The sequence below is a fragment of the Urocampus carinirostris genome, chromosome 1 (genome assembly GCF_059441175.1).
Source record: "Urocampus carinirostris isolate Australia breed hairy pipefish chromosome 1, RoL_Ucar_1.0, whole genome shotgun sequence".
Classification (NCBI taxonomy): Eukaryota; Metazoa; Chordata; class Actinopteri; order Syngnathiformes; family Syngnathidae; genus Urocampus; species Urocampus carinirostris.
This window is the reverse complement of record NC_142349.1, coordinates 26302055-26327620: the sequence shown is the minus strand read 5'-3', so window position 1 is coordinate 26327620 and position 25566 is coordinate 26302055. Positions and strand designations below refer to the sequence as shown.

The window sequence follows — 25566 nt, the reverse complement described above, 5'->3', positions numbered from 1 at the left end:
TAAATACCTATTATAAGAGGTGAAAACTTTTTATCGTTCTATTTATTATGTTTCATGTTGTATATTTTTTCCAACTGGAGTGCATCCCTAATTTTGTTGTAGCAACACAATGATGATAAAGGACCCTCATTCCACCAGGAACACAAGACTGAATATGACATAAGCGACAGTGGGTTTGTTTATATCTACCTACAAAATACAATCGAATACAGTAATGGTACCGCCTTTTTAAGCACAGTGTATGAGAATACGTAATTTCTTTTTACTGATATTCTTTCTGCTCACATCCAAGCCGTATTTACAACGATAACATAAAATACTGAAATCAACGTGGCAGTTTTGGTCGTGTGTCACCAGTAGTGCGTGGGGAGGCGCGCGGGGGGCTTGATAGAGAAACAACAAAACCAATGGGGGCAAACGTGAGCACATAATTTTCGGTAAAAGGGTGCTAAATTTTGGTCTTTTTATTTGTCAAATTATTTTTGCTATGTATCATGCCAGTAGAAAAAGAGAAAACGTCTTGTACATTACCCAGAAATGGAGAAGGAAATATCGGATTGGTTTGGAAACAAAAGACAAAATGGATAGGATGTGTTTCGGCTTTGAATATTGCACAACCCAAGAAATATGACGGCTTCACTGCTTCCAAGGGTTGGCGTACTGTTTTCCTTTTATTTATTTTGTTATGTGGCTCTTTTTAAGCAGTTTCAAGGGGTCAGCTTCAATGCAAGTATATATAGTAATTTGTAAATAGACAGTTACTTTCAGAGTAACACACTTTTGTGTGTCAGTAGTGTATGGGGTAATGCAACTACTTTTTAAATGGAGTAATTATTTTTCAGTTACTCACCCAACACTGTGCAGAAACAATTTAAAAGGACTTGGTGATGATTTTCCACGTTTGATGCAGTGGAAAGATGTGGATGCAAGACTGACATACTATCACGTTCGAAGTCCAACTTGGAGCAACGTGAGCTGTTATTTGAGGTCACATTTCTGCCCTTGTGGTAAAATAAATCTATCTTCCTGTTTTTTTAATCTCCATCAACTCCTGGGGAAAGTGTCTGGCTCCTAAGCTCCACGGGAGTGAATAGAGCTGCTCTCTAGGTCCGCCCCTCCCCAACCAGATTAAAAACTGACACTGGAAATTACAGCTACGTTGAATATACAAGATATAAACCACAGACACTGTGGAAATCAAAACAGCTAGATTTTTCAATCTGTTTGTATTGAAATGAAAAGTAAAAGTGAGCGTACATACTTTACTGATACCGGTACAGTATTGTGGCTCCAAGTTTTAGAAAGTAATGACATTCATAATGTCAAAGTTAAAGTTTAAACTCTTGGGTTAATGTAGGTTCAAACCTCTGAACCCTTATACCTCTAACTTAAAACTATGTGTTCCAAATACTGTAATACTTTTAGACAGGTCTTTGAAGGGACAGTTTCTATTAATTAGCACCTCCTAGTGGAAAAAAACTTGTATTCATTAAAATATATATATTGATTGAAAAAAATAAAAATAAAATCATCAGCTATGCATGCATTTTTCAAGATACTTTTTATTTAACATAGCATGGGCCTCACCTATAGGTATATGACATAATTGTCTGCCATTTTGATGCCACAAGTATCTAAAAACCTCAAAAAGGCTGGGAAGAATATTGTACCTTTTTTAATTTCAATATTGTTCTTGATTGTTTCTCCACAAACATCTTCATTAAAAGGTTTAATCTTTTATTTAAAATCGATTTGTCTTAAATTGTTCACAACATTCAAAATAATAATAACATTATTGAAAATGTTAAAAATAATTATCATTTATATTTATTGTTGTTGTTGTTAAAGTACTGTAGAATTCATCCATTATCTGCACTGCTTATCCTCAGTAGAGTCATGGGGGTGATGGAGCCCATCCCAGCAATCCTCAGGCAGTGGGCAGGGGACAGCCTGAACTGGTTGCCAGCCAGTCGCATACTGTATAATTATGTTATCTAATAGAAATAGTTATTATTATTATTATGTAATTATTAATACTAATATCTGTATCTACATTTTTTGTGTTAAAATTTTTTAATACTATTATTTATTTATTCAACATCTTATTGCTGTCACAATTAATATATTAAAGAAGTTGTATGGAATTTGGAACTTTTTAACTGTCATCCGCCATCTCCTGGCTTAAAGTAATGATTGTAGCCTTAATCAGCCCATACAAGATAAGCATACATGCGATTCACAGGTGTACTCAAATAAACACTTTTTTCCATCTTTACTGGGGTTATGGGTCGGCGTTTGGACTATACTTGAAACAGGCCTCTTCTTACTTTCACCATTTTCACGCTACACTGACAAATAGAAAAAAAAAATTGCGACGAGCATAGAGTTACTCTGCACACCACACCCCAACCCCCAATCCTCCTAATAACGTGTTCTGCGGCCCGAACAGCTATAATAAATGTAAGATTAAAGCTCATAGGCGCAGTGGAAAAAATACAAGAGATCTTTGAACTCAGTTGACCATTGTAAACACAATAATAGAGAAAATATCTTAATTTCAACTTTTTAAACAAAATAAGGTAATGACATTGTTTTTGTCATTTTATCCATTTTCGGTGTTTTTTAAAACAGTGCCTTGTATATATATATATATATATATATATACTGTTCCTGTAATCAAAGATGTGAACTGCCTGAATGTGCCAACACACACAGGCTGCTGCAGACACTTTAAATTTCCAACCCATTGTTGCCTACTGATGACTAAGTACTTAAGCCAACTTTTGTGTCTATGTGTAGTCTTATTTGAGTGTCTTATTTGCAAGGCCGGCTGACTCAGGCTTTCTACATCCTGTTGGCCGGAGAGTGATTGACCCACAGAGCCACGACGGACAACAGTAGTACTGTTCAAATACTTCTCCTTCCTGTTCAAAGTAAAAATGACCAAAAAAAGATAGCAAGATAAAGAGAAATAGCTGAGAAAGGACAGTTTGGCGGACGTATGTACTTATCCCAGTCTATGGGTCATGCACAGCCCCCCAAAAGAAAGCATGCAGTCAGCAAGGCGGACAGAATGAGAGAATGGAAAATAGAGCGAGGAAAGAATAGTGGCGTGGAGAGATTCCTGAAGGCACTCATTGACGTGTCCGTCGAGTTGACTGAGTGAAGAAACATGTGTCCTACCTGAGAATTTGTCCCCCTCCATAACCAGATCACTCCCTCCAGAGCCACATGTAGTGTCTGCACTTGGACTCCGCTCTCTCTCTCCCTCTCACTCCCTCTCACCCCCCCCCCCTGTCTTTTTTTTGGACTTCCCTTCCTCCCTCCTTCTCTTCCGCTTCATACTTCTCTCCGCGCTTTGATTCCTTGAGTGTGACGACGCAGCCCATGTGCAGGTCATATGTTGCTCTTCAGATGCCGTCGTCCGAAGACTGAAGCAGCATTGTGTTCATTGTAAGCATGTGATGGGTTATTTTTGCGGGGCCCGTCCCTTCATGACCCTCCTTTTGCCACAAAATGAGTAAAGGATCTTCGTCTGTGTGCTAAACCATATGAAAGTGAATGATTCCTATAAATTGGGAAAGCGAAAGAGAGGTCATAGTGGTCTCTGTGATAGTCAGGAAACCTCACGTGATATTTGACCCCTTTGGACCTCCCTCACACAATTTTGGAGGTCGTAGGTCACATTGGCGAGTGTCAAATGAGACATCAAACAGGCCCATGTGCAAAACGCCGGTAATGGATTTATTTTAAGTGTTCCCCAAATGCTTGTAAATAGTTGTGAAATTCATGTGGTAATGCATTGTGGAGATGTGTTTCACGTTTAATTAAAAAGGGCCTGATAAGTTTAAAGATTAGTGGACACAAAATACGGAGAAAAGACATCTATGGATTTTAAAGGTGGGATGCTTCGTTTAAGGTGTCCCTCAAAACGTTGAAAGGTTCTCTATTAAGTATGTGTGAACAATGCACATCTGAGTTTAAAGTCCCCTAATGCTTTATTTTCCAATGCGCCTATCTGCTTCTACCTTACCTTTAGTAAAGTTATTCAGGGCAGATCACATGAGGAAGGAGAAACGAGGGTTGTTGCAAGTGTCCAATATTAAAACGGGAATAAACTTATGAGAAGTGCTTCAATAGAGATGTTGTGGCTACTTAATATCATGGAATTAAGTTTATGGAATAAGTTTCATTTATACCAAGGATATGAACTTCTGAAATAAAGACTTTTAGCATGATATTTCTGTGTTGTCATTTCGTTATTACTATGTTGTTGTCGTGGTTGCCATGGCGCCCAATTGGCCGCGCCGTGTGAGTCACGGTTGCCATGGTGCCCAATTGACCCCGCCTGTGTGTGTCACGGTTGCCATAGTGCCCAATTGGCCTGGCCCGTGGGACGCCAGCTGCGGCTCGTTGAGAGATTGGATTTCTTTCTATATCAAGCTCAACGCTCTCTTGCAGTTTGTCAGCCCGTCAAACGAACTTCTGCCCCACAAGACGTGGGTTCTGACTCGGTCCTGTCTTCCTGTTTCCAGTCTGGTATTGTTCCCGTTAATTTTGGGTTCCAGTTTTTTTTCCGTCTGTTTTTGTCCTGTAGTTATTTTCTCCAGTTTTTGTTCCCGTCTAGTTTCTCCGGTTTATTTTTGATATTCTGGTTCGTTATCGATCTCGTTGGTCTCTGGCTACCTGTCCTTCCATGCCAGACGCGATTGGGTCCTGTATCTGTTCTGGTTCCTGACAGTTGTAATTCTTAGGATTGGGATGCAATAAACCACAAAACTGTCTACTTGAAAAAATACATAAACAGTTGATAGGTTGATTCTAAAAAGAGGCATTCAGTAGTTAGTTGGTACAATATGTATTATTAAGACTTGATCATGTATGTAAAAACACGGATCATGTAAACGATTTATTTAGATACCAATTAGAAAACAGATACTACTCCAATAAAATCTTTTCATAAATATTTTCAATTGTGTTTCAGAACCCGTCCACAGGCCACTTAGCAGTTTTGCGGAGCACCACGTTGTGGTCCCCAGATTTACACAAATACTGCCTTGTCTAGTAAAAGTATTGTTTTAGTGTTGTTTTTTGCCATCAACTATTAATGACGAACATTGTTGACATGTCATAGCTCATAGAATAGTCGTGTTCTAAAGAAATGCTTTGGGACTTTATGGAGAGATCTTAATATCGAGGAACTATGGTAAATTAAAGGGAGGAGATTTATGCTTTATGTCATTGTCCCAATAATTCAATAGAAGGACTTTGGTTCCAAGTCGTCAAGTCATGTTTATTTGTATAGCCCTTAATCACAAAGAGTCTCAAAGGGCTGCACAGATCACCATAACATGATCTCCTGATCTGAGACCTACATGAGGGTAAGGAAAAACTCAAAAACCTCAGCATGCGGAAAATAAAGAAACTTTGAAGGCCGCACATGAGGTAATCCCCCTTTCAGGATGACCAGGCTGCAATGGATCTTCCACACAATTATGTATAATAAGGAGAAAGCTTTTCGCATACTAACCAAATTGTTGATTAAGTCGGGATTTTTCCAGATTATTTATGTGTTTACATGTTTTTTTTTTTTCTTGTAGAATAATAAATGGTAAATGGTCTGCATTTATATAGCGGTTTTGAAGTCACTGAAGAACTGCCAAAGCGCTTTACAATGTGCTTCACACGTAACCATTCACACGCACACTGATAACGGCGTCAGCTATGCAAGGGGGAATTGGTTCAGTGTCTTTAATTCGAAGCAGCGGTGTTACGCCGAGAAATCCCTGCCGAGATTTGCATCCCCTCACTACTATAACCACTTTTACCTCGTTTTATCTCACTTTTATATCACTTTTCGGGAATGTAATGGCGAACATATAACCAAAACCACTTCGTCTTGCATTTGTTGGGAATGTAATACAACTTAAACCACTCCGTCTTTGTATTTGTTGTGAATGTAATCGAACGGTAATGCACACCGTATATAAATTACTTGTGAGAACTGTTGAACCCTTTAGTGTTACTTGGGTTGTTCCGCAGGGTTCAGTGCTTGGCCCCCTTCTTTTCAGCATTTACATGCTTCCATTAGGTGATATTATTCGCAAGTACAATATCAGTTTCCACTGCTACGCAGATGACACTCAACTATATCTTCCGTTGGAGGAATCTGCCACACTAAACTGTGGAAATTTGGAGGCCTGCCTCATTGAGATAAAAGAGTGGATGTCAAGTCAATTCATGTTTATTTGTATAGCCCTTAATCACAAAGAGTCTCAAAGGGCTGCACAGACCACAGATTCTTGCACATCCCCCTGATCTAAAACCTAGAATCTCACTCAATTTCTTGCGTCTTAACTCTAAAAAGACCGAAATGTTAGTCATTGGTCCATCTAAATGCCGTGACTTATTCTCAAAAACTGCTGTGAACATTTACAAATGTCACATCACACAGAGTGACACAGTTAAAAATTTAGGTGTCATATTTGACCCTGATCTATCCTTTGAAACGCATGTAAAGAAAATTACTAGAACCGCTTTCTTCCATCTTCGTAACATTTCTAAAATTCGTTCTATACTGTCTCAGTCGGATGCGGAAATTATAATTCATGCGTTTGTTACCTCCCGTCTCGATTACTGTAATGCACTACTCTCTGGTCTCCCGAAGTCTAGAATCAAGTCTCTTCAGCTGGTACAAAATGCCGCAGCAAGGCTTTTAACTAGAACAAAAAAGTCCGATCACATCACACCGATTTTGGCTAACCTGCATTGGCTCCCAGTTAGCCTTAGATGTGATTTCAAGGTTCTCTTAGTATTATACAAAATCATACATGGACTTGCTCCCTCTTATCTTTCAGATCTGATTTCCCCCTATGTCCCGGTCCGAAGCCTACGTTCTGAGAGTGCCGGTCTTCTGGTGATCCCAAGAGCAAAGAAGTGTTCTGCTGGTTCGAGAGCGTTCTCCATCCGGGCACCGGTGCTGTGGAATGCTCTTGCCCCTGAGATCCGATCTGCAACCTCAGTGGAAATGTTTAAATCTAAGCTTAAAACTCACTTCTACTCTATAGCATATGAATAACCTACTCTTTTCGTCGGCTCCAGAGCAGGGGAATGTATAATAATATTCTGAAAAATAGTCTGTGTAATATAGTGTAATAATCTGTGAAGCCCTTTGAGACTCTTCGTGATTTAGGGCTATACAAATAAAAATGACTTGACTTGACTTGACTTACCGTAAAGCTTATTATGCTGAAATAAGTTTTACAGTAGAGTGCATAACAGTTTTAATACGAGCTATTTGAATAGAAAAAGGCAAAATAAACATGTTACCTGCTCAAAAGTGATTTGTATACGGTGTGCATTACTGTTCGAACAAATACAAAGGCGGAATGGTTTAAGTTGTATTACATTTCCAACAAATGCAAGATGAAGTGGTTTTGGTCATATGTTCGCCATTACATTCCCGAAAAGTGATATAAAAGTGAGATAAAACGAGGTAAAAGTGGTCAGCCTAGATGGTAAGGCGCCCGCTTTGAGACTGGGAGGTCGCTGGTTCGCGCCTCGGCCGAGTCATACCAAAGCCTTATAACATTGGTAAAATGGCGGCGCCCTCTGTTGGCTGCGGCTGCATCGGCTCGCTACAAGGAAATACTAAAAAAATACTTTTAAAAAGTATAACTACTGTAACGCATAAAAACTAAATATCAAACGAATTGCTTAAAAAAGGGACCTTATATAGTATTTTACTTTAATTGTGATAGTTTCAAAACACTATTTGATGAAACTAAACTATAGTTCAAAATAATTATACAATGTAAATGGCTGTATGTTTATTTATTCCCAAATTTAAAAATGTAATCTTTTTCCAAGATCAGTCCCTTAGCCCAAAATGTTGGATCCTATGTGGCCCCCGACTGCAAATAGTTGTCCATCTCGGATTAGAACATGGAATTTCTCATAGTAGATATGCAAATGATCAGGTAATAAGGGGTCCCAAATCTAATTTTGCTTAGGGTCCCATTAAGGCCCTGATTAAGATGAGCCAGGAATCGAACATGCGACCTCTCTGGCTCAAGAAGAACATTTTACCTCCTGAGTTAATACCCCAATACATCAATATTACGGACGCAGGTAATCTTTCTATTTTGGATAATCCTGAAGTCACCAAAATGCATACATAATATGTTAAGTAAATGAGATCAGGAAGGAAACTTTAAAACTGTAGAGGAAAATTTGTGTGGTCCTTAAAATTAAAACCTGCACTGTAGTGACCTCTTGTGGAATTGGTGTGTACGTGTACAAAAAAACTGCCTACAACATCTGGTATTCCCAGATAAGTCTCTCCCACCAGACCCAAACGTACTGACCTCCTGAGAGGGGGCTTTCTCGGGATAGCAACGGTGCAAGCCGGCAATAAATACTCAAATTGTCTTTTTAATAAAACAATTCGATGTAGGGGTATTTCTGGTCAGTGGTTGTCTTAAACTTCCATAACTTACATACCTGTCAACTCTGAGTGACTAAAATGTTTTCCACTCCAGCTACATTGTACTTTTCTCCCCCCAAAATATTAGATTATTTTTCCCTTTGGTATTGAATATGTGTAAAATACTTACTGTACAACAACTTTGCGGGTGATGAAAAGTCTTTAACTTGTGCCCCTTGTTTTAGTTTGATTATTCTTGTGAAATATTCTTAAAAGGACTGTGAGACAATCGTCACACTTTTCTCTGGATAATCTGTTGTTTTGTAAGATTCAAATCAACTAGATGTCTTCTCTTTTAAGCTGCTAATTCTCCACAATGACCATATTTAACGCTAGTAATACCGTAACAGAAAAGAAGTAATACTCTCGCACAAGCAAAAAAAGTGCATTTTGTAAACAATGTCCAGAGAAAATGGTCATAGAAAAAAATATTAGTTCTGAATACACTCTTAATGAAGGCAGCACGGCAGCACAGTGGTTAGTGCGTGTGCGGCACAGTTCTGAGGTCATGAGATCGAACCTTCCTGTGTGGAGTTTGCATGTTCTCCCCGTGCTTGCGTGGATTTCCTTCAGGCACTCCTGTTTCCTCCCACATTCCAAAAAGATACATGTCAGGTTAATTGGCCGTTCTAGATTTTCCCTAGGTGTGAATGAGCGAGGGAGTTGTCTGTCTCTGACTCTGCGACTGGCTAGCAACCAGTTCAGGGTGTCCCCTGCCCACTGCCCGAAAATAGCTGGGATGAGCTCCCCCACAACCCTACTGAGGATAAGCGGTGCAACTAATGGACTGATGGATGGACTCTTAATGTAATATTTTGGCAACATTTTGACTAAAATACGATACCATCGATTAGATTGACAGGTAAATCATTGATCAAAGTTTCCTTTTACTAAAGACAGTAGAGTAATTCCTATGGGTCAAATTGTGTTTTAAGTGCCTCAAACTTTTGATCCCTGTCTAATACTGTATTGTTATTATACTTGGTGAACAGAACGCAAGTTCCTTCTTTTTGTCAGCAATCTCTATTTAATTTTAGTGTCAAGTTTAACTTATACTGTGAAAAATAACCTGATAGAAGTGCTAATATTGCCTAAAAAATCCTGAAAGATGTCTGCCAAGTCAACTTATTATGAAATGCCAGGGCAGGTATGAACTTACATCATTTTACCTCAGATAGATTGACAAGAAACGTCTCGGTAAAGGGACAGTGTGTAATATTCAGTACCCCCAAACGGTACAAAAAAAACTAATTCAGTGAAAAATAAAAATTCACTAATTGGCAAAAATACATGAACTATCATGCCAATGTTCATTTCATAAAAAAAGAGAACTTTGTATTTCTTTTACATGGTGGAAGCCATGTTTGTCTGTCATCTTGCTCTTACGTTGTGCTCTTGGTAATGGTTTTTGTTTGCATTAAAAAATACAGTGCCATCTAGTGGTCAAACACTACACACTGGGGCTTAAACTTTGAAGTAAAAAAAAATGAGTGATGTCATGTAAAGGTGGAAAACACGTAATTATAAACACGAACTGTAGCACACTCTGGCCTTCGCATGTAACCCTAAACACAGCCAGGTCCAACTCAAACTTGAACTCTTAACACTTAGCTCTAGTCTCTAGGACCAAAATGTCCCGCTAAACCAACACACAAACAAACTAATTAATATTTTATCAAGGTACCCTCTTCCCAAATCAACCGTGAACCACTGTCAACCAAGGAAGGTTACACTTTCTGCACTAGATTAAACAGATGTGACATGAGAGCAGATGGCTGAACACAAACCTGACATATCTGCAACTTCTCAAAACAATGAATTAGAGCCACATGTCAAAAAATTGCTCAAAGCATTTAACATAGACAGCCGCAGTTTGGCTTACCTAGGCTTTTAATTGGTTTTATAGCAGGAGTAAGAATGAAACATTTTGTTTTTAAAGACAAATGTTTGACATGTATTGTACTAACATAATAGCGAATTAAGCCACTTCAACGGCGGCTATTTTTATACTTACCAGGGCTGACAATTCTGGAACTTTCCTTCTCCGTCCGCCTTGATCGTGCGTTGGCCGACTTTGCTGTAAATAGAGATAGGTGGAAAGGAATTTTAATTTATTTTTAAATCCTCTTAGGTTGCTATGTTTGCTAGAACCCAAGTAAGGTTTTTGCTTCCCAACTAGATTGTGGAATAATTCAATCATCTAATTAAAGGTCAAAACTCTTCAGTTGGAATCTAAGTTCATCATCTTTCAATGCTATTTGCCTCTTTTTTTTAACTTATTTTCTTTGCGACAATATTGCAGTGTCAAAAATGTGATACTATAAAAAAGAATTCATGTGACCTTGCAAACCAGTTAGTGAGGTTAGAGCAGGGGTGAGCAAACTATGGGCCACATGCAACCTACCAGGCTATATTGTTCGGCCCAATACAAAAAACGATAGAGACGAACATTATTTTCATGATGTCGAAAAATATCCGGACATTGCTGTAAGTTAGATTTTGTATTGTGCACCTTTTTCAGAGTACAGGACAGTACGTCGGTGCTTCTTTCTGCCGCTACCGGCGTGTGGTGCTGTGAAAGGTCACGCAACATCCACTCCAAAGAAGGAATCCCGATTTTACATTTTAATTGTTTAATGTCTCGTGCATCCATTCATTATGGTTGATGTAAAGTGTTAAGAATAGGCAAGCCGTTTCTTTGGAAATGAAAGTAGAATAAGATGCGGTTGAAAAAATGGTTGGGTGGATTTTTTTTGGCCACGTTTTTACCACAGAGGAGGAAGTCACCTAACTCTTGAAGCTTATCTTCCAAAAGTAAGTTAAACTTTACTTTATTGATCTTTAAAAAGGATATTATTTTATGAAATGTTTATATTTTAGTACAAAACAATACAGGTTACTTATACAAGCCTTAAACATACTTATATAAACCTTAAACATACATTCCATGCAAAATATAGCACTGAAGCAACTTACGAACAAATTCAACTTATGAACAATCGTTTGGAACGTATCTTGTTTGTAAGTAGGGCAACGTCTGTATATGCCAGCCAGTAGCGGGGCACACAGAGATGGACAACACACTTGCTCATTCACACCTAGGGACAATTTGGACCAGCCAATGATTCTGACATGCATGTTTATAGGCCCTCTGACTGGCTGGCAACCAGTTCAGGGTGTCCCCAGCCCACTGCCCAAAGATAGCTGGGATGGGATCCAGCACCCCCGCGACATCACTGAGGATAAGCGGTGCAGATAATGGATGGATGCATATTTTTGGAATGTGGGATAAAACCAGAGGCACGGCTAAAACATGCAAACACAGCACGGGGAGGCTGCGGTCGCTGGAATTGAACCCTGGTACTCCATATCGTGGGGCTGCAAGTTAACCACCCAGCTGACAGTGTCAAATCCTGCATTATATGGGGAAATGTGTACACCTATCCAATTTTTTTATTTGCATTTATGAGTAAATATTCACCAAAATATATAGAGTACATGTTAAAAGTGCTGTCCAAAATTTCAAACTTTGTTACTCTCTGCCGCTATCTCCTGACTTAAAGTTATGATCGCCGCAAAGTTAGTCAGCTTATTCATTTAGTATGTGCATTTCTCTATAAATTTGCGGACTAAAAAAAAAAATCAAATTAATAAGTAAATCACCAGCCCTTCTGCCAGATCGTTTGACCCAATTGCCCACCGCTGGTTTAGATATCTGCAGAATGGATCACAAATCCTCAGTCACACATGCCAACATCTTATTTAATACATTCCCGGATTACTAAAACCTAAATATAGTGTTGTTTCGTCCGCAGGATGCAGGTGCAGCCGCACATGCAACCATGCCAACACTTTATTACACGTTATGCTCCTGGCAATGATTGTTGGCGCATCAAAGCAGACCGCTGCATGAGTCTTCAGTGTCTGTAATTCAAACATGGTGTTGATAAGTTGTTTGGCACACAAATGATGTAGTAGAGTGCCGCCTGTGGCGCCCTGGTTTAAACTGAGGGCAAAATACCGACAGGCCACTAATATGTTTCTGTCAATCAAACATGTGCGTGGAAAGGAGGAAGAAGAATGACATGGGCAGAGTTACCCTGGTATGTATTTCTATATGCTTGCATGTGTCAGAACTACGCTCACCTGCTCGGACTTGTCCGAGGCCAAAAAACACGCACGTCTCCGTGCAAACACGCTTTTAGTGCAACTTCAAAAGGTTATCAAGTAATCTCCCACACAAGGATGTTTCAGTCTTTTTCTTTGAAGGCGGTTCGCAAACTTCCTGCTTCTATTTGCCAAATGACAATTTGATGTATAACTGAGGTGAGTAAAGACACTTTGAAAACCAACAAGTAATATTTTCAACATGAATGAACACCTGTCTGTGGTGGCCATGGTCTTACCTGATTGACGGTGATATACGATAGGGGAGCAAATGTGTGTGAAAAACCTATTAAGTCGACCTATATGCTAACCAAGTGTCATTCAAATGCTATAAACCTAAATTGCTTTCATCTAAACCAGTGGTTTTCAACTGGTCTGACTTCAGGAAACGCCCTCCCACCCTAACCTACCATCCAATGCTGATTCAAGCTGCAGCCCGAATTGAGAAAACATTCCTAATGAAAGGATTGTGCAATTCAAACCAGAGAAAGTAGACTACATTCACATTTAAAAAATGGCCATCAAAACCAAAACGACCTCAAGTAACAACATTCCCTTAACTAACTTTATTATTGAAGTCCAAATCTCTTTACTTCATCGGCCTTGTCTTCAAGATAATAAAGTCCATATTTCATACATGCTCGGCTGTATCTTTGTTTGGCCATACTTAACTTGTGCAATAAACTTTAACGTTTTTTTTTAACTCTGTGTTGTAGGATGAATGGTAGCGCTTTTCAAGTCAATGAAGACTTCCCAAAGCGCTTTATAATGTGCTTCACACTTACCCATTCAAACACACTCACACACCAATCGCGTCTGTGCAGCCATGCAAGGCGCCAAACTGCTTATTAGGGATTCAGTGTCTTGCCCAAGGACACTTCGACATATAACACGGAGGAGCCGGGAATCTAACCTGCGATCTCTTGATCCCAAGACGAGCGCTCTACCCCCTGAGCAAATGACACGGATAGATATTGTCAATTCACATTTGCAGAAGATTATCAACATCCACTGTTAAGGAGGTTAAAAGTCCTCTGTTTTTTTCCCCCATACAATTATTTTCCCACAGTAAAGGGCCACAACTTATTGAAAACAGAAACCACCCACTTTTGGGTTCCGACCCACCAGTTGAGAAACACTGAATTACTTCAAAAATCTGATGTGAATGTGTACGTGTATGTGTATGTGTGTGCATGTGTGTGTTTGTGTATAAATGCTTTTTTTGGGGAGGGGCGGGGGCTATGTACAGGTTCTAAAACGGATGAACAGATTTTCTTGAAAATGTACTCAGTTGACCTGTAGGCCTCCGCGAATGTCTTTAGCTAAGTTTTGTGTCAAGGCACCCAAATAAATGCCAACAAAAACGATAATCATCTGCCTTCGTGGGGTCTCTAACATTAGTGGGCCAAATTGGATACTGCAGCTACCGACCACCCATCACTCCAAGCAGCCAAATCCAATCTTCTATCCGCCCGGCAAAGCCAGGCCATCGTGCTTGTATTAGATAAGAAAACACAAAAGCAACAGCAATTGTGGGATTCCAATAATTAGGTAGACGCTGATTTTGCTATATCACAATCATCCTGACTGTACAAGTAATAACCATAAAATTTAAAGCAAAGTACTTGCTAAAATAGCTATTTGGGTAATTGAAGCTGTAAGCTACAATACGATAGCTAATATATATATATATATATATATGTTGATTTAAATAATAAGCAAATGCATGAACTATCAAATAAATGTGCGTTTTTAAAATACTCGTAGGTTGAAAAATGTGCATACATTTTACCAAACATGGCCCTCAACTAAAGTGGGGTTGAAGCAATTGTCTTGCTGCTACAAGTACCCCCAAAATGTTTGTGAAAGATAAATAATGAGAAGAAATATGGTGTGTTAGTTTACGTTAAGTTTTTCATAGTTTGTTTTCTTTGTTGTTCTTTTTAGCACATACTTTGCGTGTCACAATACAGCAACAGCTAGTGCTCAAATGATACACAATTTCCCGGTGTAATATTTGTTCACTAGATGTTGCTGGATAATGTAATCCAACAGGGAATGAGTGCAAGAAAGTATACAAACTACACAAACTCAAAGTGACCAAACTACACCAATTTAATTTTCATTTTTTACCCAGTCTTTTGAAGTCTTTGGGAACATGTAGCCAACCAAAATGGCTTATGTTATGTCAAATAAATGCTTATTTCTCAACCTACGAATATATTTTTTAAATGCATGTTCATGCGTTAGTTTGTGTATTTTGGCTTATATTCAAAATCAATATTGTTGTTTTTTTTAATGAATTAAGTTGTTCTTTTTATCACTTGGAGGTACTAAATAATACGCAATGTCCCTTTAAGTACAGGAAATAGGCAGCAAGGTACTTGTTAAATACATATTTACCTAAAGCAGTATTCTACAAGTAGATACCAACTAAACTACTTATTAGCCTTAATTTCCATTAAAGTTGACACAATATATTCATCGCAAAATAGTTTCTAGATTGCTAGTTAGTCATCAAAACCTGTACACTACAACTAAATTACTACTTAAATATTAGCATTGCAAACTAGGGTCAATGTGTTGCAGGAAAATTGAATGTCAGTTTGTGATTGAGCTAGTTAACCATGCGAACTGAGGTGGAAATGAAATGATTGCTGACAAGCTTATGTCAGGATGAAATTGCATGGCAACAGTAACAAAATATTAAAAACATAGTTGTTCAGAATTAGCATGGCCTGCTAGCTAAAGTTAGTTGTTTAGTATGCGTGTGTGTGCGCGATCGCAGGCGTTTCACTTTTGAGCAAGGGAGTCCTGCCAAGATCATGAAACATGAAAAAGAGTTTGTATGTACTCAATAACTAAATGGTGTTCCCCTTAATAAAGTTAGTGCCATAAAATATGAAAGGCTGCTCTTGAATTAACCACCTTGTAAAACAATAGATGGCCATGCCAGCCATGTTCATAAAGTTACTCCTCCTATGAAGCATTTAAATGAGAGCATGTGTACTATATAGCAGTACAGTAATCTAATTTGAGGACCCACCATTCCACCCTAATGTCAGGCTACAACTTCCCCAAGGGGAACAACACATTAAATTTAAATCGAAATCTTCTCAAATGTATCCTATAAAAGGATTGTGCAGTTTGAAGCATAGATAGCGGAATGATTCACCTTTTTTTTGAAAAACAAAATTACCAGAAAAAAACACTCGACTTCATGCAATGTATGTACTCGCATATAAGCCTACATCACATATAAACGAACTATGAAAACGGCTTTGTAATAGTCACATACTAAAAGACGTTCCTACCCAAAATATTAATAAATCCTGTACCTACACATTGATATTTACCTAATTGTGTAGATCAGGGGTCAGCAACCTTTTCGGTGTGGAGTGCCACTTTCAAATTTCCTTGTAAATCAGTGTGCCACACCAAGATCAAAGACTCGCACATTTCTTTTATATCCGAAAGAGCTGTCATTTTACACCAGTCTGAATATACAACATGGATATACATTGAAATAATACAACTGGCCAATTTATCTTCCACTATTCTTGTTCATCACTAAACTAAAACATTTATGTGAGCACCATGTGGAGAGGCCTGTAGACATCCATGACTTCAACCTTTTACTACAAGAATCAACCTGAATCAACCATTCTTAATCAACAATGAAGTACAATAGAAAACAAGTGATATGGACAGCTACCATACCATTCATCAATGAAATCTTGTTGCAGAAAATATCAAAACTTAAAATAACAGCAACAAGGCTGAAGGCTACTTGAAAATAAGTGCAACCGAAAAAACAGCTTATTTGGTCGCAGATATAAATGGTTTTCTGTGCTTTGCTATGTATGGAGTGAGCAATGTGATAACTTGCTTCAGTGGTGGTGTTTTTAGCAGTAACAAAGGTTTTTAGGGTCTGTGTTTGTTTGCCGTACCTGGACACAGCACGTTTTAATGTCTACCCCTTGATTTCATGTTTCGTCTCGTAATGACGTTTAACACTTGATGTGCGAGGTACAACCTTCTTGAGCCATAATGCACAAACAGCACAGTCATTTTTGGACAAGCCCCCAGTCGTCAGTCAAAGAACGAGATTTTCTTTTCTGAAGAAGCTGTCATTATTCATTCATTTATCGCGCGCCGGTGTTTCTGTGGATGGGTCAAAACACTGATTTCTCCTTTTCTGCGAGTCGCTGTGCAGACCCACACTCGCACACAGAGCAGAAGAGGAAGGGCGCTACCGTAAAGCCTCTAAACAACAGAGCGCAACTGAAAATGTCTAAATTTCAGGTAAAAGTGCGCATTTAAAAAAACAACAACATTATTATTTAGCAGTGCGCTCGCGTGCCACTGGTTAACCCTTCGCGTGCCACTGCTGGCACCCGTGTCATAGGTTGCCGACCCCTGGTGTAAATCATAAAGAACAATATACTGGTAAAAAAAGAGCTATAAACTAACTCTTTGCTTCGATGGCAGACACTCGTACAATATTTTTGTATTTTTCAATCATTTCCTTCTTCGAACTGATGGTTGTGGTCTTCGTTTTCCACTTTTCTTTCCTCTTACCACCAACCTTCATGGGACCCATTATATTTGACAGAAAATGGAACTAAAACAAAGAAAATAATTACAAAATAGGGTCCTTTCCCAAACAAATTGGGATGTCGCCGATAGACTGAACAGGAAGAAGAGATTGAGCAGGGCATTATAGCCATCTACCAGACATGGGACCAAGTCACACATGTGCAAGTCTCAAGTAAGTCTCAAGTCTTCACCTTCAAGTCCCAAGTAAGTCCCAAGTATTTTTTTCTTGGGCAAGTCAAGTCACAAGTCAAGTCCCGAGTCTTAGATTGCCAAGTCCAAGTCAAGTCACAAGTCATAAAAACAGCGACTCGAGTCGACTCGAGTCCAAGTCACTAAGTCTCAAGTCCCCATGTCTGCCATCTACTGTGTAATTGATCCTCTGATTTTGCAGGGGCAATTCCCTGGGAACCAATGAAAGCAGTCACGACCAACTTTTGGATCTTGACCCACAAGTTGAGAAAACCTTCTCTGTAGAACCTTGAAAAAAGTGAAGTTTAGAATGTTGTGCAGAAACTATATTTTTCACTCTCAAATTCAACTAGTCTCCGAGTTAGTGCTCAGACCAATGACCCATTTATTATTTAAATACAAACATTTGGGCACAATTTTGTAGCTCCTTGGTTCTAATGAACTACAACCTTATTTAATAATTTAAAAAAATGTGTGAAACTGTGTACATTCTTTTGTGCATGCACACTTATGTATATATGTAGAACATGATGGGTCAAGTGCAAAGCCTGAATAAACATGTCAAGCACAAAGTGATTGGCCTCAGATGAATAGTGAAGGTAAACAGAGGGCTGCGGCACTCAGTCGCACTTGAAATACAAAAGTACTCACATTGATTCACACACATACACACTTTGTGAATGGATTCTAACAAAGCAAGGCAGAAAAGACAGCAGGAGTGGTTTGCTCAGGAAAAAAAACAAAGATACACATCCCAATTTTATTTCCTCCAATGGTTTTATTCTTAATGGATTTTTGGGATAAAGTAGAGGACACAATTTGTGTTAATGCTGTAAAAGTCAATGATCAATCACCTTTGGAATGTACAGAACACCAATGGTGGGCAGGTATTCAAACGAGGGGGCAGCTCAAATTGATTGAACTTTTTCCTAAAGCTGATGAATTCATCACTGATCAACAAAAAGGTGAAAACCTCAGGCAGTTTGACCCACCCACTCACTTGAATACGATTTTGTCAGTGGTAAGCCTGCTGGCCTGAAAATATCAGAATTATGTGATGACATTCTTCTTAATCCATGAATACATATTCATCAACCCATTATCTACACCGCTTATCCTCAGTAGGGTCACGGTGGTGCTAGAGCCCTTCCCATCTATCTCCAGGCAGTGGGAAGGAGACACCCTGAACCTGAAGGGTGTTTTTCATCATTGATCAATATCCTGTTCTCAGTCATTTTTGACAGCTCAGATTTTTTTCCTCATTTGATCAATATCCTTCAATCAGCCATTTTGATAGCTTCCCCTTGTGCCTCTGTGGTTTTGTGAACTTATTAATCTGAAATAGTCTTGCAGTTTGCACAAAATTATGAATATATGGCTAACGTTGATATTTTTCTTTGTGTAGTACGGACGCTCCCCGACCAACGGGCATTCGAGTTACAAAAAAAAAGAACATTTTTTGGGATGTCGAAAAATATCTGGACATTGCTGTGAGTTAGATTTTGTATCATGTGGTGGCACTGTAAGAGGTCACCCAGCATCTACCCCAAAGAGGAAATCCGGCTTCGTCTTCCTAGTTTGTGTGTAAACATTCTATAATGTATCTCCAGTGCGCTAAGAACTTTGACATTTTTATTGTTTAATATCTCGTGCATCCATTCAATATGGTTGATGTAAATTGTAAAAAAGAGGCGAGTGGTTTCTTTTGAAATGAAATTGGAATAAGAAAGATTGATGCGGTTGAGAAAATGGTTGGATCGCTTTTTTTTTGGCCACTTTCTACCACGGAGGAGGAAGTCGCCTAACTCTTGAAGCTCATTTTCCCAAAATAAGTTAAAATTAACTTTATTTATCTTTATAGAGCATATTATTTTATTAAATGTTTATTTTTTTGTACAAAACAATACAGATTAATTATACAAGCCTTAAACCAGTGTCTGAAACTCAAAAAGTTACCGGACACCAGGGCAGACAACTCTGAAAAGTTGCCTGCCCCATTTTTCACAACTTGAAACACAATAAGACGACTAATCGCAAAAAAATACACAAATAAAAACCTATTGTTGCAAAGTATTAAGGATTGATAATCCGAATATATAACAGAACAACACTTTAAAATTAGGTTTATTATAAATCTACTTATAACATTCATTGCATGTATATGACATTGCTGTTTTCCATCTGCCATCACTATGTATTTACCTGTATTTCCTCATCTTAATTCATGCAATGTTTGTATTGCTTCATCTGCTACAAGTCACGTGAACTCCTCTTTCCACGATGCTTTTAATGTGCGTTTACGTTTTGTAGCGTCATAGATTTTATTAGCTTCTTTTGAATCTTTCTTCTGGGGCTTAGGTTTTGGCTTGATCCCTGGTAAGGATGTCAGATTGTGCAGTTTCCTCATGTGTGAGAAGATAAGCAGGACATTGTGGTTAAGCCTCTCAGCATATTTATTCCTCAACAGCAAGCAAACAAGAACACGGCTCCATCCAATACGACATGGCAATTAACAATTAGAAAAACGAAAAATGGTGCGTGCGTAATGACGTCACACAATGGAAAACGTCTTAACGCAATACCACGAGTAAGAGCGCTATTAAATTGACAAATCTTGACAATTCCTAACCACTTATCCATTTTCTTGTGTTCTCTCTGCGTCTACTTTGTAAAATGATATGCAAATGATAGATAGATAGATAGATAAATACTTTATTCATCCCCGAAGGGAAATTCACAATGCGCGACCTTATAACGCTCGGGGAAGTCCGGAAGCACGAAGTTATTTGATGCAGGCTTCTGATTGGCTGCAGAGTAAGCAAATTGCCAAACGAACCGAAATTCATAAATTTCCAAACGAACGAAGGTTTCGAAATCGGAGTAAAACGTTTTGTTCGTTAGAAAAAAAAAAAAAAAACAATCCTTGAAATAAATGTAATCAATATCTTGATAAATTGAACGATAAATGATACAATGCTTTTTTAAAACAATCTCATTGGTCAGGCCCGATTAGAAAGTATGCCGGGTTGCAAAGTGTGTTTTTATGTCACCCCTTACGCACATAGAGAGCACGCAGCAAACATTTCCCAACATTTCTTACAAATGAGGCGAAGAAGAGAGCGAGCAAAGGAGAGGAACGGGCGGGCTTGTGAAGACGGCGAACAAAGCGAGACGGCCTCGATGGTCCGATGGAAAGCCATTTTTCAACGTTGTTTTTACAGGCAGCTCTAGTTCTAACTCAAGCGCTCTACCTGGATGCATTCCTAATGAGTGAAGACCACACCAAAACAAACCCAAGTGCACAAATGCACACATGGTGGATACGCTAACTGGCAGTAGACAGCCAGCCCTTATGTACCCATGGAAAACTACCTGGCTCCAAGTTTACTATAGAACTTTTTGTTCAGATTTCATTGCTAAAATGTTATGTTTATGGTTAGATAGCGTGCAATGCTATCAACTTCCGCGATGTGCAGTCAGTAGAGGCGGGTGAAGCTCAACCTCACCTGTCATCATGGAAATTTTGAATTCAAAATATGTCGTGGTTATTTCTCGTTTCACTTTATTTTTAATGTAATTTATATTTTCAATTCAATTAGTATATAATGTACTGTATTTCTGTGCTGAGTGTCTGCAGTTGCAGAGTGAGGCACGTAATTCTCTTGCTACATGTCAGAAGACGATAGCGAGACCAAGGATTCTGATTTGGTGCACACCTCAGCCTAGAGGTAAGATGGGGCCTCAAAATATCCAGCCCGACCCAGCAAGAGCCCAACCAATTCACCTGATTTGCAAGACAGAGCTTGAAGCAAACCCAAAATCTTCTATTTTATTTGTAAGGACTCAGGAGCGGCGGTTTTGACCGACCCTGGCCACTGCTGCGCAACCAGTTCCCTGCGTCCGACGGTGCCGGCCGCCGCCGCCACCGAGCAGGACACGCAAAGCCAATCTTTTGTAAAGAAATCTTAGTTTAAGAAGACTGTACAGTATAAACATTTCAATATTTTACATTTCCGTGTCTGCAGAGGTTACATTGAATGACAATTTTCCATTATAGGCAGTTAAGTTGACGAGAAAATCTTAAGGCCATCCAGCACTTTAAAACGAAGAGGCACAGAGACAAAGAAAAACAATGACAGGTGGCTTAAAAGAAAAGTCAGCGAGACAGAAGCTAGGCCCGACCCGAATGTAATGAATAAATTTCAGCTCAGGCTTGGGCTTAAAATCTTACCTCTTCCTCAGCACCCAACAATAGAATAAGTGCTAGTATTAGAAATCTAACATCAGGTTAAGCCATCCAGTCATTCCACTCTCATTGCATATTCTTATTTTTTTATCTTCAAAAAATACGATCACCAATCTTTTGATGCTTTTGTCCAAAATGAGCAGTATGTAACGTATACTGAGCAGATGCAAAGTGAGGCACACAATTCTCTTGCCTGTTTTGTTTTTGGTCTGATCCGTTTGTTTTTTGACAACTTTTCTTTTGTTTGGATTTCTAATCCACTCCGCGACCATCGTTCCCCGGCTCGATCGTGCGCACCCTCCTCTTCCCCCAATAAATTGTGAGTACGTCTACGCGAGTGGGTTCCTTTACTGTTTCCCACTCTGTGACAGTAGTATGAGAAAGCAAACAGCAATGCATGCCGTCCAAAAATGTTTTTTTTCTTCTTGCATGGACTTTTTTGCTTTATGAAGGATTAGCTATGTAATCATGCTGTTATTCAAAAGGAGCAGCAGAAAGAAATCAAAATAATTATTTATGGTATTGCTTCCTTGTTCTGCCAATCAAATGATGACCAAGAGGTAGGTTCATTTATTTATCAATTTGACTGTTCTTCAAGAAACACAAACCTCGCCACAAGTCACTGATCACAATAAAAAGTTTGGCCTTATCAATGAACTACAGTACATGAATCTAGGATACGCATAAAGCAGCCAAAAACCAACACAGACAAGCCTGATAAGGATCGGATTTCCTTTTCAAGTCACTTAACATGTCCACGGAGCTTTATGACTACAAACCTCCCTCAGGAAGCGTGTACTTGGGGCATGTCATACATGCTTTTATGTCTACAAAATATTTCAGGTTGACATGCTTTTATGGTTCTGCGTATTTTTCTGAAAAAAAAAGATTCCCTGATTTTGATTTGATTTTTTTAAATCTTCTGAGAGAGTCCCAAATCTAACGTATCCATTTATTCTCATTTGCATTTACCCAGACATCTAGATGTACCCGGTAAATATTAAAGGTGTTGTCCGGAATTCGAAACTCTACAGCCATCTCCTGGCTAGAAGTCATGATCCTCTCAGTCAGCTCATTCCTCAAAAATGTTGTCTTCTTGGACACTATTGAATAAACCCTTCTTTTTTAAAAATCTTTTTACAGGGCTGGGGTGGCGTTTGGACTGTATTTGAAACAGGCCTTTTCTTATGTTCACCATTTTCAGGCTACACTAACAAAAAAACGCAGGGATGAGCATGAGGTCAAATTCGACCCCCACCCTTTTCCTGCTTTCCTTTGTGTTGCGCGTCCGGGAACAGCCACACTAAACGAAAGATAAAAGCAGATAGGCGCAGTGGAATTTTTTTTTTATAAAGGCTCTTCAAACTCAGGTGGACATTGGTAACACATACTCAATACAGAAATTTCAACTTTTTAAGACACCTCAAACGACGCAGCCCATCCTTAGCGAATGTCATAAGTCATTTTCACGTTTAAAGTACAACCACATCAAAATACAAAATTCATGCTTTCATAGTTCAGCGATAATTTCCCACCCTGTATCAGAAGTCCCTTTACCAAGTTTAAAAGAAGGTAGGCTTATTATTCATATATATATATATATATATATATATATATATATATATATATATATATATATATACAGTGCATCCGGAAAGTATTCACAGCGCTTCACTTTTTCCACATTTTGTTATGTTACAGCCTCATTCCAAATTGTATTAATTTAATCTCTTATCTAAAAAATACTCCATTATGACAATGTGAAAAATTTTTTTTTTACTTTTTTTGAATTTATTAAAAATAGAAAACTAAGAAATCACATTTACATAAGTATTCACAGCATTTGCTTAATACTTTGTTGATCCACCTTTGGCAGCAAATACAGCCTCAAGTCTTTTTGAATATGATCCCACAAGTTTAGCACACTTATCTTTAGGCAGTTTTGCCCATTCTTCTTTGCAATAAGTCTCAAGCTCAATCAGGTTGGATGGGAGACGTTTGTGCACAGCCATTTTCAGATCTCTCCAGAGATGTTCGATCGGATTCAAGTCTGGACTCTGGCTGGGCCACTCCAGGACATTCACGGAATGGTTCTGAAGCCAATCTTTTGAGATCTTGGCTGTGTGCTTTGGGTCGTTGTCCTGCTGAAAGATGAACCTTTGCCCCAGCCTGAGGTCAAGAGCGCTCTGGATCAGGTTTTCATCCAGGATATCTCTATATATTGCTGCATTCATTTTTCCTTCTATCCTGACTAGTCTGTCAGTTCCTGCTGCTGAAAAACATCCCTGCAGCATGATGCTGCCACCACCATGCTTCACTGTAGGGATGGTATTGGCCTGGTGATGAGCGGTGCCTGGTTTCCTCCAAACATGGCGCCTGGCATTCACACAGAAGAGTTCAATCTTTGTCTCATCAGACCAGAGAATTTTGTTTCTCATGGTCTGAGAGTCATTCAGGTGCTTTTTGGCAAATTCCAGACGGGCTTCCATGTTCCTTTTACTAAGGAGTGGCTTTCGTCTGGCCACTCTACCATACAGGCCTGATTGTCGGATTGCTGCAGAGATGGTTGTCCTTCTGGAAGGCTCTCCTCTCTCCACAGAGGAACCCTGGAGCTTTGACAGAGTGACCATCGGGTTCTTGGTAACCTCCCTGACTAAGGCCCTTCTTCCCCGATCGCTCAGTTTAGAAGGCCGGCCGGCTCTAGGAAGAGTCCAGGTGGTTCCAAATGTCTTCCATTTACGAATAATGGAGGCCACTGTGCTCATCGGGACCTTCAAAGCAACAGAAATTTTTCTGTATCCTTCCCCAGATTTGTGCCTCAAAACAATCCTGTCTCGCAGGTCTACAGACAGTTCTTTTGACTTCATGGTTGGCGTTTGTGCTCTGACATGCCCACTCAACTGTGGGACCTTATATAGACAGGTGTGTGCCTTTCCAAATCATGTCCAATCAACTGAATTTACTGCAGGTGGACTCTAATTAAGCTGTAGAAAGATCTCAAGGATGATCAGTGGTAAAAAGATGCACCTTAGCTCAATTTTGAGCTTCATGGCAAAGGCTGTGATTACTTATGTAAATGTGTTTTCTTAGTTTTCTATTTTTAATAAATTCAAAAAAAGTTAAAAAAAACTTTTTCACATTGTCATAATGGAGTATTTTGTGTAGAATTTTGAGATAAGAGATTAAATTAAGACAATTTGGGATGAGGCTGTAACATAACAAAATGTGGAAAAAGTGAAGCGCTGTGAATACTTTCCGGATGCACTGTATATATATATATATATATATATATATATATATATATATATATATATATATATATATATATATATGTCAAAGTGTCCCTGGGCAAGGCACTGAATCCCTAATGCCCCCAATAAGCATGTTGGCGCTTTGCATGGCTGCACGGCCGCTATTGGTGTGTGTGTGTGTGAATGGGTAAGTGTGAAGCACATTGTAAAGCACTTTGGGAAGTCTTCATTGACTTGAAAAGCGCTATATAAATGCAGACCATTTACCATATTATATATATATATATATATATATATATATATATATATATATTGCAATTTGTTAGTTATCACGAAAAGATGAAAAATACAAATATTTTCTCGACAATGTGTTTTGTGTGCTCTGCCGCCCACAAGTTTGAACTTAGTATTCCGATTAAAATGTTTTCTGAAATAAAAATTAAAACGCTTATCATTTTTGTTTCTATAGAGAATTATGTAAATTTCATATAAAATATAATATAGTTTTTTTTGTTTTGTTTTTTTAACAAACTTCAGCACAAGTTGGAATCCGCATTATTTAGGAACGGACACTGTTTCTAAATGTAATTTCTATTATAAATGTCCCGACCAATTATCACAGTAGACAA

The 25566-nt window shown here is 38.8% G+C and overlaps 1 protein-coding gene across 2 annotated transcripts in view; it reads right to left on the bottom strand.

Moving 5' to 3' along the window:
* septin9a (septin 9a) overlaps positions 1-25566 on the bottom strand; it is a 93924-nt gene that overhangs the window by 53904 nt on the left and 14454 nt on the right. Inside the window, exon 2 of one of the 2 annotated variants that reach the window (XM_088332382.1) lies at positions 10500-10562. In XM_088332382.1, coding sequence (XP_088188508.1) covers positions 10500-10562 — 63 coding nt within the window. Of the gene's footprint in view, positions 1-3183; positions 3263-10499; positions 10563-25566 lie in introns of those variants that run through there. The other variant, XM_088332408.1, reaches the window with a different exon arrangement.